We start from the raw sequence: 21,835 nt of genomic DNA on the forward strand, positions 1-21,835 counted from the left end.
TCAAGGGAAACGGAATGCATAGGCGAGGTGGGTAGGTCAGTAGACTAAACCCTTCTTCAGAAGGGTCTCACCTGAAAACAGAAGATACATTTCTGCCAACTAACAAAAACTTGTGCAATTTTTGAACTTCACATTGCCGACTAGCTAAATCTGAACAGTGCTACAATGCAGCACAAACTGGTGCTACAATCAGAACATCTCCGATCACAAATGAAACAATCATTCCGTGGTCCCTGAAAAGTATGATATCTAGCATCAACACTTGTGGAATAAATGGAAAAAACTTCAATTTTCTACACTCTAGGCTGAACAAATGGTTGAGGGTAAAATCATAGAAATCCAAATCATGAAGGAGTAATTCTTGCAACAGATCACACCCTCAACAAGAATACTTGCCACAAACAATACATCAAACAAAATCGTGGGAGACACTGTTGTGAAACTTGAGTAAAACGTTGCCAGAACTGCATACACAACACAGATGACAAGAAACTGCACAAAGAGATAATACCAATGGAAGGAAATCAACAAAATATCCAAACTTACCCAAGACATTGTCAAAAGTAAAAGTTCTTTAGAACCTGCAAAAATATCACACCAACCCTACCAAGCAGACAAAGTTCTTTAGAACCTGCAAAAATATTACACCAACCCTACCAAGCAGACATGTCGATATCACTCATATATACAAACAGTCCACAAATTACCAACCAAGCTTTCACCATACATGACCATAAGTAACTTGGTATCACGAGACAATACACAAGAATGTAACAATGATAATTCAGGTATTTAAATAGACAGACTGCAAAGCAGTCATAAGAAGTACATGTCTAGTGAAAGAGTTCACATAAAACACTAATCTAGCTTGATTTATCTCTTAACAACGAAAACTCAGAGCAAAACTGATTTCCAGATCAGAGGTAGCCAGAATATGCAAAGACATCCATGTATGCAGACAACACTTCTGAATTCAGCACAACCATTCAAAGCATATGCTCCCAAGAGTTGTCAACAACCTGAGTCACACATTCACTAGAATTCAATCAATAGTTCAGCTGAGAAAAAATATACAGACAAAATACAGGTAGTATGACAGTAAATACAAGGGTTAGAAATACAATGCTAGTTCATCAAGTTCCAAATACCACACCTAATCCTTCCTTATATAGATGATACAATGCAGGCATAAAAAAGTATAATCAGTTAAGAAAGCTTTGAAGATTAAGAAACTACATTTGGCAACCTTTAGAGTAAATACTGCAAATTTAATCAAAACAAAGCAAAATGATGCAAAAACAAAAACAACAAGAGCATAAAAAGAATATTGACGAACAGCAAACCTAAGTGTTCAAGTGACAAAAAAACTAAATATGGTATAACCAAGATAAAATAGTAATCTTGAAGAGTAATATTTCTGCTAACTATAAGATAACACTTTATGTTATATTACGCTTTCAACGATACATAACCAGTTCAATTTATCGCAGGATGTGTATAGTTATGTTTTGAATTCACCAATGAACTGAAAGAGTGGCCAATAAAAATGAAAATAAAGCAATTCAAATACAAGATGAGATCCATTCTATGCATAAGCACATGATGTGCAACCGCAAACTAATGACAGAAACATTAGAAGCAGAGATTTCCCATGGGTGTATTATGTAGTCCAGATGTATATACAATACAACATACTAGGACAGAAGCATTAGACAAACATGGCATAACCAAAACTTCAACACTGGAGAAATCTAACTAATGAAACATAAGGAAGCATTATATAACCGCAATCCATGAATCAAAATCTGGAACAGGAAACTACAGATTGTATGTTTTTGTGATGTGGAACGTGGAAATGTCTAGTTTCAGGTTTTACGAAATGTGCTAATGCTCTGGCATTATGAAGTAAATAAAAAACCCAAGGGTATCGGGTCTGAGGAAGAAACTGAATTGGCGACGCAATATATGTAAAACCTCATCACATCAATCAACATATTTCTGACATTAACAAACATCTAAATGGCCAAGCATATCAGCATGGGCCCATTACAATACTCTGTAAATGACAGAAATTGCTCTGATTGTTTGCCAACTGCTGTCACTCCACAACAGAAACACTATAATCAACTACAAACCAGTTAGATCAGGGCAACAACACAGACACATATGATCTGTTAGCATAACCAAAATTAACAACAGCAAAGCTTGATCGTCCAAAAACAACAGCTTGGTCACAAATCATGTACCAACTTCACACAATGGCATGTCATGTAGGAAGACAGAAAGAAAAAACAAGCAACACACAAACACAATACCCTTTAGAGCGAGGGATGCATCAGATTATCATGCCAAAATAAACATGGCAATGCCACAAAAATTGAAGTATCGACCCACAAAAAACCACAGAATAAAAAGCAAATAGCACGCTAATCAGGAAAAAGATGGAACATGTGACACAATACATCATTAACATAGCAACCCCATACCGACCAATCAACTTTTGCAGCACCACATCGCTGATGTCAACTTACAGATTGCTAGTTCAAACCAGGCAGCAATCATACATTCCAATTACATCACATATTCACATAAAACGCAAACACAGCATGACAACAATGCAACACTCGCAATTTGCAAACAGGCATAACACGACATAGTATTTCAGGCATAACACATAGTATTTCATCATTAAGAAAATAGCAAGACATCTACGATGCACGACATATTTTGCTACATTATGCCACTTCAAAACAAGCACACTCAACTAGTAAAAGCAAGTAACACCAGCAGAAGGGTGCGAAATTACCTTAGAAATAAGGTGGCACATTGGGGTACATTGGAGGACCCCTGCCACCTGGTCCTGGTGACATCCCTTGAGGGTCCTGACCCCGGAAACCAGACCCTGGAAGAGGGTAGTTTCCACCCTCGCCATAGCCTGAGGGCAGCCCACCTGAGCCCTGTTGCATACGGTATAGTGAGGAAGGCCCACCCATGCCTAGACCACCATAAGGCCCCATACCAGCACCACCAAACTGAGATGAGCCCCCAAATGAACCACCACCCAGCCCGCCGGTGCCAAATGCACCAGCCCCAGCAGAACCCATCCCGGAATGCATCTGATTTCCCATTGAGCCCAAACCAGCTCCACCACCGCCACTCATGGACGATGGCATGTTCGCATATGGGTTGGGACCACCAAATGCGCCGAACGATGGCATACCATTCCCAGGGCCACCATATTGCCCACCCATCTGCGCTCCACCTAGCCCAAGCCCAGAACCCGTCATGTCCGGCGGGCCACCCTGGAGCATCTGTGGTTGCTGTTGCCCGGCAGGCCCAGATTGTTGTGGTTGCTGCTTCCCCTTCTTCCCCTCGATGGCTAGCTTGCACAAGAGCTGTTGCCCATCGATTACCTTAGTTGAGTCCACTAGTGAGGCCTGCGCCCCCTCAGGTGTCTTGTACACAAAGAGCGCAAAGCCCCTGAACTTGCCCGTCAGCTTGTCGAACCCAAGCGGCCCCTCTTCAATCTCTCCATAGGAAGCGAAGTGCGCGAGGAGGCGCTCTGATGGCATGTCAGCGGGAACGTTCCCAACAAAGATCTTGCGCAGTGAGACGTCTGCTGAAGGGACACCACCTGCGCCGGTAGTTCCACCGGATGGCCCACCGGCCGCGCCAGCGGCCGCGAGTTGAGTGACGGTCACGCGGGCGTCGATCTTCTTGGATGGTTCCTTAAGAGCGAGGAGGGCGGAGTCTGCGTGGCGGAAGGTGACGAATCCGTAGCCCTTGGAGCGGCCGGTGGTCTTGTCGCTGATGACCACGGCCTCCTCGAGGTCGCCGTAGGCGGAGAAGATGGCGCGGAGCGAGTCGGAGTTGGTCTCCCAGCCGAGGCCCCGGACGAAGAGCTTGCGCAGGGCCGGGTCGCGGTCGGCGGCGGCGCGCACGGCATCGAGCGCGACCCCGGAGGCGAGCGCCGCGGCGGCGGCGATGTCGGCGAGCTGGTCGCGGGACAGCGGGTCGAGGAGACGCAGGACGTCATCGCGCGTGAGCCCGAGCGCGGCAGCACCGGCGGCGGGGGAGACGGCGACCGCGCCGTTCTCGTCCGGCTTGCGCTTCTTCGAGAAGGGATCCATGGGCGGGGGCGGGGGCGGGGGCGGCGGGGGAGGAAAAGGGCAAAACCCTAGCTAGGGCTTGGCGGCGTAGCGGCGCGGGGGGGATGGGTGGGTAGGAAGGGTTCGACGCGACTCGTTGGGTAGGATCAATCGGGGGCTTTTATCGAGCTGGCGGCCGCAGGATCAATCGAGTATAGATGTGCTTGTGACAAAAAAAAGTGCTAACGTGCGTAAGCGGCACACGTTCACGAGTTGTCTAAAAATTGACATATTTATGTGCGTTGCAACGGGCTCCTTAAAACAAATAATAAGATGATGTAAACAGGTTGTAAAGATTTAATAGTATATTGTTTTTTTTTAAACAGGCAAAAAAGCTTTTGCCTTATATTGATATAGGAGAAGCAAACTGGGGTATGGCAAGAGCCAAAAAACAAAAAAACGAGGAAGGGGGCGAACACCGCCCCCGACACAGGGGGAAGAGGATCAGCCTACAAGTTCCGCCAGATTTTTAGCACCGGCGAGGATCCAGTCCTTCCCCTTTCCCTAATCTTATGCATGACAACCGAAGGCAGGGAGGACTTATTGTTGAAAACTCGCTCGTTCCTCTCTTTCCAGATCTCCCAAGTGATGAGCGTGATAGCTGAGCGCAAGCCTATTGGGGAAGAGGTGGTGGACTTCGAAACGGCCAGCCAATAGTCCACGACTTTAGGCCTACCTTCCCCGATGCTGCTGATGAGGTCTGGACAAGATAGCCAAGAGGTCGCGGCCGTCCAGATACGTCTGGAGAAGCGGCACTCGAAAAGAATGTGTCGTGCTGTCTCAGGGGAGGTACGGCAGAGCTGGCAAGTAGGTTGGTGCGGCCATCCGCATTTCGCCAAGCGATCAGCGGTCCATAAGCGGTTCTGGACAACGAGCCAGGCGAAGAAACGGCACTTTGGAGGGGCCCAGGTCTTCCACACGATGTTCCCGAACTGGCAGGGCAAAGAGGCAAGGAACTGGACCTTGTAGGCGGAGCTGGCCGAGTAGCACCCATTAGGGGTCAAGGACCAGGTAATGGAGTCCTCAGTGTCCGGATGAAGCTGGATATCCGACAAGAGCTCCCAGAGGTGGACATGTTGTTTCATGTGATCGGCAGTGAACGCATCCACCGCAATGTCCGAGATCCAGTTGTTTTCAGCGAGAGCGTCCTGGACCGTCCGATTCTTCCTCTTGGAAGCCTTGAAAATTAGGGGAGCCAGGTCTTTTGGCGGGGCGCCATGGAGCCATGAAGACGACCAGAAGGAGGCCTTGGCGCCGTTTCCGATGGTGACACGAGTAGCCGCATTGAAGAGGTCAAGGTCGGAGGCGTCGTTGGGGGTTTCAGAGCCCACCCATGGCTTCTCAGGAGCCTTCCACTCATACCATAACCAGCGAAGCCTTAGGGCCCGGGAGAACCTCTCTAGGTCCAAAACCCCCCAAACCACCGAGCTCCTTGGGGCGGCAGGCCTTTTGCCAGTTGACTTTGCATTTTCCTCCACTAACCGCCTCCTTACAGGCCCAGAGCATGCCGCGACTGATCTTCGCAAAGGCCTTGAGGATGCCTTTGTCAGCCTTTAAAGCCGTCAGCAAGAAGATTGGCATGGAGGAGAGCACGGACTTAACCAGAGCAGTGCACCCGGCACGATTCAGGAACTTTCCTTTCCACGGGCTAAGACGAGCCACCGCTTTGTCGATGTAGGGTTGAAGGTCCACACGCCTAAGTCTTCCGAGGGAGAGGGGCAACCCCAGTTACTAAGTTGGAAGTGAGAGAATAGAAGCGGGTTGTAGACTTGCAGCCGGCTGTAGCACAAGCTCCAAGAAGCTTTGTGAGTGTGGAAGGTGGATCATATGTTGACAAAGTAGTACTTTCTTATAGCCAAGTATTATGTGTCTTGCTATTACATTAGCTATAGATGACATGATAACTTGTTATAGCCATTAGCTAGCTATATTATTAACCATGCTCTTATCTTTGTTGTAACGTCCCCACAGGGCGCGACAGCCTCGATGAGCGTGCGACAAGGGCCCTCTACTGCCCCATCCAACAATTCATCCTATGGAAATGTAGGATCCAAAGGATGCCACTCAGCGATAAGAAAACCAAAAACCACGATATGAAAATTTGATATATAAGGAAAGCAAAAGGTCAATTCTAGCAATATAGGAATCGTAACGGTAACGATTAGCACAACTGAGCAAACAGTTTTATCATTTCTTCTATCTACAGGCACAGAATACAAATATCTTGTGAATTACATGCCACGTGTATTGTAAAGAAGCATCATTTGAGTTGAATAGGTGAGTCCCACGGCTGCTAAGCCCCCTCCATATCTAAAATGTATATTCTAAGCATAATGTTTTTCACTGGTTACGAACAATGTTTACTTTTTCGATGTGTTCCTGTATCAAAATGCCATTAGGCAGCCAACGTAGGATGAAGAAACATATGAAAGAGAGTTTGAATGCCTACTGTTGGGAAATAGTGATTAATGTATGAGATATACTAACCAGGTACAACGCACTTATCACAGTCTACAAAATCCGGATTCCTGCATGTATATAGTGAACCAATAAATAGGTTACACGGACCAATAGATGCATGATAAGAGAGGGACTCATACAAAAGTAGTTTTCCCATGAATATCATGGAAATCTGTGATGATGCAATAGTAGCATTCTGATAATAGTATGATGATGTCTGCTACATTTAAGTTAGGCACATCTTGGAAGTGTAGAAATTATGTATATACAAGCACATGAGACATTAGTCTTTGTAAGTAACAATAGCAGCGAAAATCTGCTAGTTCTAAATTTGAAGGTTGCGAATCTACACATTCAGATACATCGATTGATGTGTTATCGTTGCAGAGACGACATCTCTGCTGCTCTAAAAGGCGTGAGGTGCGCTCAGATAAGTTTATGCGTGAGGTGCACTCCAAGTTTCAACTCATTTGGACATCTGAGGAATTCTCAGCAAAAAAGACAAATTCAAGGTCTGTAAAAAAGTTTACTGTTCACACATGTTCTGACCCGATTTGTTTTTATTGCTGAGAGCTTCTCAGATGTCCAAATAAGTTGAAATTTGGAGCAAACCTCACACATAAAATTATTTGTCGCACAAAAAATTATAATTGTTTGAATTTTTTTAGTATTTATTTTGAATTTTTTTTCTGACCGGGTGCAGATGAGCCTGGGCACCGGATTGGGTTTTTGAGTATAATAAGCATAGACAATTTTTGACATTTTACCTTCATACATCAACACAAATTGATGTATACTATCGTTGTTATGTAGCCATGGCCATTATACAAAACTACGATGCAAAATTTTTGAGATTCGTCATTTATATTCCAAGATATGAGAATTAAAAGGTTTACTGGGATGAATTTATAAAATTAGCTGGGAATTACTACAATTTGTCTGCCGGTTCACTTTTCATAAATCTCCACTAACGAATGATTTTATAACAGAAAACTAACTTTACAGATTTCATGCATGTAAAAAATAATACAACATAAGGTTTTTCTGTTCATTACTATCCACATCGCAAGAAAACAGAACCGAACATATACTAAAACTAAAGAAAGGTTCATGCAACTCATAATATGACTAATTTGTACGGACTGGAATTGAATCACTTTGAATAAAAACATCCACATGGAAGACCAGAAGATCGGAATCTAGCAGCAACAGAACTTGAGACACACGGTTACGCTTGTTCTTGAGGCATATGGTGCATCAGTACATCTCATGTGGCTAGTGCACCATATGTGCCCCCAATTTACTGTTGTGTAAGAGCTGCCATTATGTTCCAAGGTAAGTAACAAGAAATAAGTTTTGCTATCTAACTCAGACAATTTTCTGGTTCAAATACTACATCCGTTGCAAAGACATGCGGATGTGATCAACTCATTCCAACTCCTTAAGTCAATTGTTTCCTTCTGGGTCTTTGATTCAGAAGTTGTCATGTCAGACTATGTTTCCGTTGTAAACAACACAAACAAAAATTTCAATTATGCTACGTGCGTTGCAACGGGAGTTTAAAAAAATTAAAATACCACCCCCCTCCCCAACCCACCCTCGAAGTTCAAAATCTCAAAAATCTAAACGTTTGATTCATCTGTATGCCCGTGCATGTCAATCGGAACTTAATATTATTAAACCAACTTGAAATTCTAAGATTTGCAAGCTTGAATATTTTTACATGTCTAATTTTCAGAAGACAAAAACATTGATGTTTGCTTTGCAATGATATCGAGTTTTCAGCTTTAAACTTCATTGCCAGTCTACTTGTATATTCCCAGCAAAACTTCAACCACTTCAGCTAAATGGGGCACTTTATACGTTGGCACAATGCCCAGTGTTTTTAATGGCCAACCTCAAAAGATAGAAGTACTTTAGCATATATATGTATATTCAGACAAAGAACCCTTGCCAATTCCAACAATAAATACATGAAAAGTACATGTGATTGAAGTAAACTACAAAAGAACCTCGACAAAGTAACTATTGTCAGCCACTTAGAGCAGAATACAAAATAAATATTGACAAGAACAACATGTATAACATTTTGGATCATGAATAAGTTAATACATCCATTCCCTAACTTCATTTAAGAATCATATAAGATGTTGTATGGCTCGTATGTCAATGGTAGTTTGTGTTCTTTACGTGGTATACACATCAATGTGTATTTGAAATTTGAATGCTATTAAGCAAACAATGTTGCAGAAAGGAAAATCTTACCAAGCCACCAGGGAAGATGAAGACTGAAAAGTCCGAGAAAATAAAATGGTTTTCGGATATCAACCTTTTCTTATCTTTCTCTCGAGCAAATTTTTTGAGAAGCACTGTAATGATGTAGATAGGGACTTTGATTCCAAAGTATTGAAGTAAATATATGTGGTATATCCTAAGGTTGCACCAGAGGTATTCAAAGTAGATGTCCCAATATTACACTCTATTTTTTTAATAAAAAAAAGTGTCATTTGGTCTCTCCACATCCAAAAATATCTGGTTTGGATTCAGGATGAACTGCATTTTTGCTTGCATGATATAGGTACTCTAATTTTTATATATAGACACAGTAATTTTCAATCACATCTGAAGGAAAGTCTAGAAGAAAAACAAAGACAACTAGGAGACAGTTTCAAATAAATATACAGTTGATTCATTCAGAGTATCTGAATGAAACACCAAAAGAACGGGAAAACATCGACACAGCCAATCCCATTGAGCAACAGGCGCCCTGTTTAAACATCCTCTCTCTCTATTCAAACATTGAGCACACCAAGCAACGACGAAGACTCCATGAAGCTGGAGTAGAAGCCACTGCTAGCTAGTATTCACCAGCTAATTGTTTAACCTAAGGGCCTGTTTGGGACTGCTCTGCTTCACCAAAATCAGTTTTGCTCCACTAAATTCACTTTGGAGCAGTTTCATCCAGAAGTACTAGCACTACCAAAGAGAATGTTTGGCTTCCATCTAGCTCCAGCTGAAGCAAATATGCCCTATGGGCAATAATAAAGTTGTTATTTATATTTCCTTATATCATGATAAATGTTTATTATTCATGCTAGAATTGTATTAACCGGAAACTTGATACATGTGTGAATACATAGACAAAACAGAGTGTCCCTAGTATGCCTCTACTTGACTAGCTCGTTAATCAAAGATGGTTAAGTTTCCTAGTGAAAGTACAACTATCCCTGGGTGGTTTTGGTAATTCCTAACAACATATAGCTCATTGAGCTAATGTTATTCCAAGATAAATATTTCAGGAAAGCTCAATGATTGGCATGGCATGGATTAGAAAGTGGACCCTTCAAAATGCTAAGGACAAAGGATTGGCTCAAGCTCAAAGCACAAGACTCTACATTTTCTATTTTAGTGATCCAAGATCACATCGAGTTTATAGGAAAAGCCAATACTATTAAGAAGGGATGAGATGTTGCTTAATGAGGATCTTGCTCAAAATGCTTAGTGATATGCTCCAAAACCCTCCACTACTTTCTCATATCCACATATGTCCTAAACCAAAAAGTCCAACTCGGCCCCACCGAATCTTTCCATCCGGAGCCACCGAGTTCAGTTGACATAGCCACTGCAAGAGACCCTAATCAATTCGGTCTCACCGATAGGATCTCGGTCTCACCGAGATGGGATTGCAAACTCTCTGTTTCCCTTCGTAACGTTTCGGTCAAACCGAGATGAGCGATCGGTCCCACCGAGATTGCAATGCAAACTCTCTGTTTCCTTTTCGTAACGTTTCGGTCCAACCGAGATGAGCGAATCGGTCCCACCGAGTTTGCCTGACCAACTCTCTGTTTGGCTATTACCAAAATCGGTCTCACCGAGTTTGTGTAATCGGTCTCACCAAGATTATGTTATGCCATAACCCTACTAACACCGGTCCCACCGAGTTGACATGTCGTTCCCACCGAGAATCCTAACGTTCACATTTGAACTAAATCGGTCCGACCGAGTTTAATGATTCGGTCCCACCGAGTTTGGTGATTTGTGTGTAACGGTTAGATTTTGTGTGGAGGCTATATATACCCCTCCACCCACTCTTCATTCGTGGAGAGAGCCATCAGAACATGCCTACACTTCCAATACATATTTTCTGAGAGAGAACCACCTACACTTGTGTTGAGGTCAAGATATTCCATTCCAACCACATAAATCTTGATCTCTAGCCTTCCCCAAGTTGCTTTCCACTCAAATCTTCTTTCTACCAAATCCAATCCTATGAGAGAGAGTTGAGTGTTGGGGAGACTATCATTTGAAGCACAAGAGCAAGGAGTTCATCATCAACACACCATTTGTTACTTCTTGGAGAGTGGTGTCTCCTAGATTGGCTAGGTGTCACTTGGGAGCCTCCGACAAGATTGTGGAGTTGAACCAAGGAGTTTGTAAGGGCAAGGAGATCGCCTACTTCGTGAAGATCTACCCTAGTGAGGCAAGTCCTTCGTGGGCGACGGCCATGGTGGGATAGACAAGGTTGCTTCTTCGTGGAACCTTCGTGGGTGGAGCCCTCCGTGGACTCGCGCAACTGTTACCCTTCGTGGGTTGAAGTCTCCATCAACGTGGATGTACGATAGCACCACCTATCGGAACCACGGATAAAAAATCTCCGTGTCAACATTGCGTTTGCTCCCTCAAACTCATCCCTTTACCTTCATATGCATTTGTTTTACATCCCGCTGCTATACTCTTAGAATTGCATGTGTAGGTTGATTGCTTGACTTGTGCTAAGTTGCTAAAATCTGCCAAGAACTAAAATTGGGAAAAGGTTAGATTTTTATTTGGTCAAGTAGTCTAATCACCCCCCCTCTAGACATACTTCCGATCCTACAAGTGGTATCAGAGCTTTGGTCTCCATTTGCTTTGATTTCCATAGCTTTTGGTGGTCATAGCCTTGGTTTCACAACCTAGGAGAGTATGGCGTCTAGTGAGGGAAATTACCACCGTAGAGGTCCTTACTTTGATGGCACTAATTTTGCTAGTTGGAAGCATAAGATGAAAATGCATATTCTTGGACATAACCCCGCCGTTTGTGCTACTGTGTGTATTGGCTTGCAAGGTGAATTCTTTGATGGGAGAGAACTGAATCGTGAAGCTACCGCGGAAGAGTTGAAGATGCTACAATACAATGCTCAAGCTTGTGATATTCTCTTCAACGGATTGTGCCCCGAAGAATTCAACAAAATCAGCCGTCTTAAGAATGCAAAGGAAATTTGGGATACTTTGATTGATATGCATGAAGGTACCGACTCCGTCAAGGAATCCAAATTGGATGTGCTTCAAAGTCAACTTGACAAGTTCAAAATGAAGGATGGTGAAGGTGTCGCTGAAATGTACTCTAGGCTTGCTCTCATCACAAATGAGATTGCCGGCTTAGGAAGTGAAGAGATGACCGACAAATTCATCATCAAGAAGATCCTAAGAGCCTTGGATGGAAAATATGATACCGTGTGCACATTGATCCAAATGATGCAATTACAAAGATCTCAAGCCAACGGAAGTCATTGGAAGAATTGTTGCTCATGAGATGTCACTCAAGGATAAGGAAGAGCTTCACAACAAGTCAAGTGGTGCTTACAAAGCCTCATGTGATACTCCCACATCTTCAAGTGAGAAACAAACCTTCAATGAAGAATTGAGCTTAATGGTGAAGAACTTCAACAAGTTCTACAAAAGTAGAAGCAAAGAAAGAAGTTCCAAGTCAAGGTCCTACAATGACAAAAGATCTTCTAGTCGTGAGCGTAATTGCTACAATTGTGGAAGACCCGGACACTACTCCAATTAGTGTACGCCCCCCTACAAAAGAAGAGAAGATTCTCCCAAAAGAAGAAGTAGAAGAGAAGAATCACCACCAAGAGAAAGGAGGAGTAGAGATGATCGTTATGAATGAAGACCCTCTCGGAGAAGCAAGGATTCGGAAAGAAAGGAAAAGTCATCAAGGAGCTACACAAAAAGAAGACATCAAGCTCATGTTGGTGAGTGGGTATCCGGCTCCGACTCCGACAATCACTCTGAAAGAAGTTATCACTCCGACTCCGAATATACTCAAGATGAAGGTGTTGCCGGTCTAGCACTTGTGTCAACCAACTCCTATGACATATTTGACTCACCAAATGAAGGAATTGGAAGATGCTTCATGGCCAAAGGTCCAAAGGTAACACATCCCGAGTATGTTGATTTCAATAGTGATGAAGATGATTTGTTAGGTGATGACGATTTACTTGTTGACAACTCTAGTGATGAAAACTATGATGAAATGTCAATTAATCATGCTAATCAAGATAAAACGAATGATGATGATAAGAAGGAGATTGAGCTTCTAACTCAAGCACTAAACACTCTTAAGTTAGCTCATGAAACTACCTTGGAAAATCATCGAGAACTTTTAAAGACTCATGATAAGCTACGCTTTGAAAAGCTCAACCTTGAGCAAGAGCATGAGTTTTTAAAGGCAATCAATGATGATCTTCGCAAGAAAAGTTCTTCTTACATTGCCAAGCGTTTACTCTTGTCTACTTACATGCCATAAGTTAAATCTAGAAACAAGAACAAGAAAGATTCTTCATCTAGTAGCAACAACGATCATGCTAAATCCAATGTTGATGCTTCTAGTAGTTCTCTTGATTCCACTAATGATTCTCTTAGCCAAGTTACACTTGAGCAAGAAAATAGCTTATTGAAGGAATCATAGAGAAAGGTGTTTACAAGAGTCTTGCCGGAAGTAAGCAATTTGAGGAAATTGTGCGCAAGCAAGGAAGACACCGGAAGAATCAAGGTGTTGTTTTTGAACGGAAGTTCGATGCCAATGGAGTTGAGTGGGAAGAAGATCAATACCCCAAGACAAAGTTTGTTCCTCAACAAGAGAAGTATGATCCTACTTCTTTCAAAGGAACACAAGCTCAAGATGATCTTCCACCACAAGACCACAATCAAAAAGGCAAGGATAAGCTTCAAGAGGAAATTGATGCATTTGAAGAAGCACCTAAGGCCTTGGTCAAGTGGGTTCCCAAGACTACATCAAGTTCCACTTCATCAAGTACAACTACGACTCCAAGGGTTCCCATCAAGATGGTGTGGATCCAGAAGAAGAAGAACTAGAGAGTTCTTGAGGGTGACTCCGCCAACATACTTCACTCCTATCATTTTGGCAAGGACAAGTGCAAACAACTTCCATATCTTGCACTAGTTCAAGGAGTCACAAACCCTCTTGTTGGTAAGACAAGCGACAAGGTAACCTAATGACTTCATGGACATCATCTTGTGTATACGTAACTCCATGTCTATGGATATCCTTGTTTGTTCCTTGTGGGACTAACCCGTGTAGGTATTGAAAGTGCAACTCACTCCAAAGGATTGCTCCAAATGATCTACATCAACATTGAGCATCTACATCTTCAACACCTACATGAAGTCATCATCGACAAAACCCAAGGTTAGTTCATTCCCTTTAGGGGGGATATCACATCTAGGGGGAGCTTTACTCAAATCAATGAGCTAAAGCAACTCTAATGGTGTGAACACAACAATGCTTTATGTAAAAGTGGTAACCCCACTTGTGCTTAAACGATGAGTATGACCTATGATCAAGTGTTCTCATTTGACTCCTAAGTCAATATACTCATATATAGATGACCTAGTCATCGCCAAATTGCTTGATAGATGCTAGAATGTTTGTGCATGCTTTGTCACATATTTCATTTGCCATTTTAATTGTGTGAGCATGTTGGATGCATATTTTACTCATTCGAGGACATCCATTTGTTGCTATGATTGTTTGGCTCTTTCTCTTTTGCCAAATGTATGGGCAAGAATGCCTAAGAACACCCTCTATCTATCTATGCTTTTCTCGTCTCAAACTCTATTCATGCTACATCACAAAGTTTGATCAAGTCAGATTCGAACCACTCTGTGTGAGGAGCACTCGGAGATCCCGATTCGTCATAGACTTAAACCTCCAAAACCTCTTTGTGCATCTCGGTCTGACTGATTCATCCTTTTCGGTCCTACCGAGTCACCAAGTTGATCTAGGGTTTTCACTCTCGGTGCAACCGATTAGAACTTTTCGGTCACACCGAGTTGCAGTAACTGCTTGCAGTTTTGCATCTCAGTTCCACCGAGTCGTTCCACTCGGTCACACCGACAGGGTTAGGTTATATATACCGCTGGGTCAAAATTTGGAAATTTCTCCGAACCCCTTCGCCCGTGCGTAACCTACTCTGCCTCCTCTGGTCTCCAGATCGTCCTCTCATCGCCAGCGACCTCCCGCCGCTGGTCTCTGCCGCCGTCAATGGAAATCTTCTCCGTCGTTGCCGCCGTAGCAAGTTCGTCGCCGCACTAGGGTACGGACTTGATCATTGTGCTAATCTTTAACTCCGATTCTTAGCACATTGTTTTGCCATGTTTCTTGCCATAATTGAAATCATCCTGTCCAGCGAAAACGTCCCGTAGATTAGTTTTGATTTGAAAATTTAGGGTTAGGTCTCTGCCGAATTCATCTCGGACCGACCGAGTTGTAGAAATTGGTCTCACCGATTTTGGCTTAGGCCAGACCACACGCATTTTCAGTCCGACCGCAAATTGCAAATTGGTGTGACCGAGTTCGATTCTCTGTGAAACCTTAGCAGTCTCGGTACCACCGGACTGTGACTCGGTCTGACCGAGTTCACTAGTTCAGGTTCCAAAAGCTGCTTCGGTATCACCGAGTTTACAAATCAGTAGATCCGAAATGCTTTCTGTGAAGAACTAAAACTAAGTTTTAAGTCATCTATTTTGCAAAAACTCCTGTACTTTGTGATGCTCATCTACTCTACCTCATCTACAACCTATTCACAGGGTCTGATGACAATTTGCTTGCAAGATGTCTAACCAAAGTGACAGCCAGAACAAGTCAGAGGGACAGGTTCAGTTAAGTGAGGGCACTAGTCCCTCTAGCAGCTATGATGATGGCAGCAGGAGCACTCCAAGCAATCTGCCAAAGGCTGCTACCAGAACAAGGAAGAAGAAGACTTCTGACTCTGAAGATGAAGATTATGTGGCTGTTGAAGATGAAGCCACTTCTAAGAAGAAAGTGCTGAAGAAAGAGTATGGCTCAGCTGCTGCAACTAAGCCAGGTCTAAAAACTAAGATGCCAGCAAGAAGACAACCCATGTCTAAGCCAAGGAAAGTTGCCACAGGTGAAACTATGAAGTTCACTATTGAGTCTGAAGAAGAGGTAGCTGGAGAAGATAAGAAGAAGAGGGCCAGAACCACTACTGCCAGAGTTCTTGGCAAGCCCTCAATGAGGAAAGATTCTGAAGAAGAGGAAGAGGAAGAGGAAGAGGATGCAGCACCAGCACCCAAAGCTCAAAAGCTTATGGGAGATGCAATTAAGGCAGGGGCTGCTCCATCTAAGCCCAAAACTGCTCCTAAGACTGCTGCTCCAGCTCCAAAGCCAAAACCCAAGAGGAGCACCAGGAACATCCCTGCTGAGGAGAAGAACAAGGCCCCAGTGCCTCAAGCTGCCGAAGAAGAAGAGGAAGATGATTCTGTTGTCTTGAGGAAGCTGAAGCCCAAGATCCCTGATCACAATGATGCACACCCAGTTGCAGAGAACATGAAAATCAGGAAGGATTCAGGATTGAGGCTATGGAGAGAGTCTGATCCATATGCCACCAGGAGAAGGACTGTTGTGGACTACAGATTCCACACTAAGGAACAACAGGACTTCTATGAGACTGTTTTACTTGACAAGAAGCCCATAGTGTGTGACATGAGATGGGTTGACTGGGAATTCATCAAGGAGAATGAGGATCACTTCCCTGGTGTATATGATAGCTTCAAGGCATGTGGAGTTGATGAGCTTGTGGCTCAGAAGTTCACCAAGTGGAATGATGAGCTCATTATGAAATTTTACTCCACTGCACACTTCTATCCAGATGGAAAGATTGTGTGGATGTCTGAGGGTACTAGGTACCAGTCTACTGTTGAAGAATGGGAAAAACTCATAAATGCTCCTGAGGAACATGAGGATGACTTGGATGTCTATGCCAAGAAGAAGAAAGACCACAACTCTATGGCCAATATGTACAAAGAGATCCCTGATGCTGCTTTGGACACACATAAGTTTGGATCTGTACACTATTTGTTGTCTGGTCTGCCCATAATCAATTGGATTCTGAGGCACGCACTTCTTCCCAAGTCAGGTGATCACAAGATGATCAGAGGACATGCTATGAACTTGATGCGCATATTTGATGTCCCACAAAAGTTCAAGGTTATGAGCCTGATTGTGGAAACAATCAAGAGGACTGCAGCTGATCAGAAGAGAAGTTATGGATATGCCCCACACATCCAGGAGCTCATCAACTCAAAGATGGGCAAAGGCAAGTACATCTTGGACAAGGAACATCTACCCATCTATCATGAATTTGAGGACAACATAGTTGTCATGACTGAGAATGAACCATCATCTGTGCAAGCACAAGAGAAGAAAGCCAAAGCTAAAGCTGAGAAGGCTGCAAAGATGCCAACTGTGGAAGAGGCATCTCAGGTCTTCTTGAAGAGCAAGCAAGACGAGCTTGGATATCTGATCCAATCCACTCTGAGGATTGAGCAGGGCCTGGCCACCCTGACCAAGAACCAGGAGAGCTTGGAAAGGATTGTTGAGACAAAATTCTATGACCTCGATGTCAAGATCACAGAGATCCAAACTGCAGTTGAGCAACTTCAGGAGGAAGCAGAGGAGAAGAAGGGCAAGTCTACCACAGATGCATTTGCTAGAGTGCCCAAAGGACAGAGATCTGCTGCAGTGCCAGTGACAGACACTAGAGCTACAGCATCAGCACCAGCAGCTACAACTCCAGTTCCAACTCCAGCAGCTACTCCACCAGCTCCAGCCACTTCATCAGAAGCTTTCGTCCTTGGCGTTCTCTCAACACCACCTCCCGAAGATCAAGCCTGAGAGTTGTTTAGCACTATGCATTTTCAAACTTTTTGGTAACTTGTTACCAAAGGGGGAGAAAAATGTATAGATCATAGGCTTCGAGAGAGAGAGAGAGAGTGTTGGTTTTATCTCTCTTTGCACTCTTTTTGGTTGGTTTGAAACTTTACTGCGTGCTTGTGTGATACTACTTTGTGTCCTTGTGAGATACTTATTTGGTCAAGTGTTTGATCATATGCTACCCTTAATGCTTGTTGGATAATGCTATCTTTCATATCCTATTATGATCATTCACTTTGCTTGGTGATGAGTGCATGCTTTTAATATCTATCATTTTGAGCGCTCCACCAAGATGTATGTGACATGGAAGAGTAACCCATGATCCTAATCGATTGTGCATTTGCATTCAAAAGCAAATCTTAAATAATGCACAAATTTAGGGGGAGCTCTTGCTTATCACATACTTCTCAAAGCGACGATGTTTTTCAATCTTATTTATCATTTGTCGAAGCTTTGATCTATATGTTGTCATCAATTACCAAAAAGGGGGAGATTGAAAGTACAACTATCCCTGGGTGGTTTTGGTAATTCCTAACAACATATAGCTCATTGAGCTAATGCTATTCCAAGATAAATATTTCAGGAAAGCTCAATGATTGGCATGGCATGGATTAGAAAGTGGACCCTTCAAAATGCTAAGGACAAAGGATTGGCTCAAGCTCAAAGCACAAGACTCTACATTTTCTATTGTAGTGATCCAAGATCACATTGAGTCTATAGGAAAAGCCAATACTATTAAGAAGGGATGAGGTGTTGCTTAATGAGGACCTTGCTCAAAATGCTTAGTGATATGCTCCAAAACCCTCCACTACTTTCTCATATCCACATATGTCCTAAACCAAAAAGTCCAACTCGGCCCCATCGAATCTTTCCATCCGGAGCCACCGAGTTCAGTTGACATAGCCACTGCCAGAAACCCTAATCAATTCGGTCTCACCGATAGGGATCTCGGTCTCACCGAGATGGGATTGCAAACTCTCTGTTTCCCTTCGTAACGTTTCGGTCAAACCGAGATGAGCGATCAGTCCCACCGAGATTGCAATGCAAACTCTCTGTTTCCTTTTCGTAACGTTTCAGTCCAACCGAGATGAGCGAATCGGTCCCACCGAGTTTGCCTGACCAACTCTCTGTTTGGCTATTACCAAAATCGGTCTCACCGAGTTTGTGTAATCGGTCTCACCGAGATTACGTTATGCCCTAACCCTAATAACATCGGTCCCACCGAGTTGACATGTCGGTCCCACCGAGAATCCTAACGTTCAAATTTTGAACTAAATCGGTCTGACCGAGTTTAATGATTCGGTCCCACCGAGTTTGGTGATTTGTGTGTAACAGTTAGATTTTGTGTGGAGGCTATATATACCCCTCCACCCACTCTTCATTCGTGGAGAGAGCCATCAGAACATGCCTACACTTCCAATACATATTTTCTGAGAGAGAACCACCTACACTTGTGTTGAGGTCAAGATATTCCATTCCAACCACATAAATCTTGATCTCTAGCCTTCCCCAAGTTGCTTTCCACTCAAATCTTGTTTCTACCAAATCCAATCCTATGAGAGAGAGTTGAGTGTTGGGGAGACTATCATTTGAAGCACAAGAGCAAGGAGTTCATCATCAACACACCATTTGTTACCTCTTGGAGAGTGGTGTCTCCTAGATTGGCTAGGTGTCACTTGGGAGCCTCCGACAAGATTGTGGAGTTGAACCAAGGAGTTTGTAAGGGCAAGGAGATCGCCTACTTCATGAAGATCTACCCTAGTGAGGCAAGTCCTTCGTGGGCGACGGCCATGGTGGGATAGACAAGGTTGCTTCTTCGTGGACCCTTCGTGGGTGGAGCCCTTCGTGGACTCGCGCAACCATCACCCTTCGTGGGTTGAAGTCTCCATCAATGTGGATGTACGATAGCACCACCTATCGGAACCACGGATAAAAAATCTCCGTGTCAACATTGCGTTTGCTCCCTCAAACTCATCCCTTTACCTTCATATGCAATTGTTTTACATTCCGTTGCTATACACTTAGAATTGCATGTGTAGGTTGATTGCTTGACTTGTGCTAAGTTGCTAAAATCTGCCAAGAACTACAATTGGGAAAAGGTTAGATTTTTATTTGGTCAAGTAGTCTAATCACCCCCCCTCTAGACATACTTCCGATCCTACACCTAGCCATAGACATGTGTTGTCATTTGATGAATGGGATCACATCATTAGAGAATGATGTGATGGACAAGACCCATCCGTTAGCTTAGCATAATGATCGTTCAGTTTTATTGCTATTGCTTTCTTCATGACTTATACATGTTCCTATGACTATGAGATTATGCAACTCCCGAATACCGGAGAACACTTAGTGTGCTACCAAACGTCACAACGTAACTGGGCCATTATAAAGATGCTCTACAGGTGTCTCCGATGGTGTTTGTTGAGTTGGCATAGATCGAGATTAGGATTTGTCACTCCGTGTATCGGAGAGGTATCTCTGGGCCCTCTCGGTAATGATCATCACTATAAGCCTTGCAAGCAATATGTGACTAATGAGTTAGTTACGGGATGATGCATTATGGAAGGAGTAAAGAGACCTGCCGGTAACGAGATTGAACTAGGTATGAGGATATCGACGATCGAATCTCGGGCAAGTAACATACCGATGACAAAGGGAAGAACGTATGTTGTTATGCGGTTTGACCGATAAAGATCTTCGTAGAATATGTAGGAGCCAATATGAGCATCCAGGTTCCGCTATTGGTCATTGACCAGAGATGTGTCTCGGTCATGTCTACATAGTTCTCGAACCCGTAGGGTCCGCACGCTTAACGTTCGATGACGATTTGTATTATGAGTTATGTGATTTGACCGAAGGTTGTTCAGAGTCCCGGATAAAATCACGGACGTGATGAGGAGTCTCGAAATGGTCGAGACATAAAGATTTATATATTGCAAGGTTGCATTTGGACATCGGAATGGTTCCGAGTGGTTCGGGCATTTTTTTGGAGTACCGGGAGGTTACCGCAACCCCCCGGGAGAAGTTATGGGCCTTATGGGCCATAAGAGGGAAGCACACCAGCCCATGATACGTCCATTTTGCATCATGCTTTTATATCGATATATATTGCATTATAGGATGTTATTACACGTTATGTCACAATACTTATGCTATTCTCTCTTATTTTACAAGGTTTACATGAAGAGGGAGAATGCCGGCAACTGGAATTCTGGGCTGGAAAAGGAGCAAATATTAGAGACCTATTCTGCACAGCTCCAAAAGTCCTGAAACTTCACGGAAGTTATTTTTGGAATTAATAAAAAATACTGGCGAAAGAATCCACAAGAGGGGGCCCACACCTTGGCCACGAGGGTGGGGGGCGCGCCCCCTGCCTCGTGGGCCCCCTGGCAGGCCTCCGGTGCCCATCTTTTGCTATATGGAGTCTTTCGTCCGAGAAAAAAAATCATAAGCAAGCTTTCGGGAAGAAACTCCGCCGCCACGAGGCGGAACCTTGGCAGAACCAATCTAGGGCTCCGGCGGAGCTGTTATGCCGGGGAAACTTCCCACCGGGAGGGGGAAATCATCGCATCGTCATCACCAACGATCCTTTCATCGGGAGGGGGTCAATCTCCATCAACATCTTCACCAGCACCATCTCCTCTCAAACCCTAGTTCATCTCTTGTATCCAATCTTTGTCCCAAAGCCTCAGATTGGTTCCTGTGGGTTGCTAGTAGTGTTGATTACTCCTTGTAGTTGATGCTAGTTGGTTTATTTGGTGGAAGATCATATGTTCAGATCCTTTATGCATATTAATACCCCTCTGATTATGAACATGAATATGATTTGTGAGTAGTTACGTTTGTTCCTAAGGACATGGGAGAAGTCTTGCTATAAGTAGTCATGTGAATTTGGTATTCGTTCGATATTTTGATGAGATGTATGTTGTCTCTCCTCTAGTGGTGTTATGTGAACTTCGACTACATGACACTTCACCATTATTTGGGCCTAGAGGAAGGCATTGGGAAGTAATAAGTAGATGATGGGTTGCTAGAGTGACAGAAGCTTAAACCCTAGTTTATGAGTTGCTTCGTAAGGGGCTGATTTGGATCCATATGTTTCATGCTATGGTTAGGTTTACCTTAATACTTCTTTTGTAGTTGCGGATGCTTGCAATAGGGGTTAATCATAATTGGGATGCTTGTCCAAGAAAGGACAGCA

At 43.5% G+C, this 21,835-nt stretch overlaps 1 protein-coding gene across 1 annotated transcript; it reads right to left on the minus strand.

The window, feature by feature from the left end:
• Nucleotides 1-771: 771 nt before the first annotated feature.
• On the minus strand, nucleotides 772-4,178 carry LOC123078559 (UBP1-associated protein 2C). The gene is made up of 2 exons (XM_044501110.1): nucleotides 2,807-4,178; nucleotides 772-1,019 (listed from the first exon to the last, which is right to left on the minus strand). The coding sequence occupies exon 1, from the start codon at nucleotides 4,128-4,130 to the stop codon at nucleotides 2,808-2,810; it is 1,323 nt and encodes a 440-aa protein (XP_044357045.1). The 5' UTR covers nucleotides 4,131-4,178; the 3' UTR covers nucleotides 772-1,019; nucleotide 2,807.
• Between the last annotated feature and the right edge of the window lie 17,657 nt (nucleotides 4,179-21,835).

Source organism: Triticum aestivum, chromosome 3D, assembly GCF_018294505.1.
Source record: "Triticum aestivum cultivar Chinese Spring chromosome 3D, IWGSC CS RefSeq v2.1, whole genome shotgun sequence".
Taxonomy (NCBI): Eukaryota; Viridiplantae; Streptophyta; class Magnoliopsida; order Poales; family Poaceae; genus Triticum; species Triticum aestivum.

What these genes read in the sequence shown, in the direction of transcription:
- LOC123078559 (XM_044501110.1), bottom strand. Translation starts at nt 4,130, where the DNA reads ATGGATCCCTTCTCGAAGAAGCGCAAGCCGGACGAGAACGGCGCGGTC.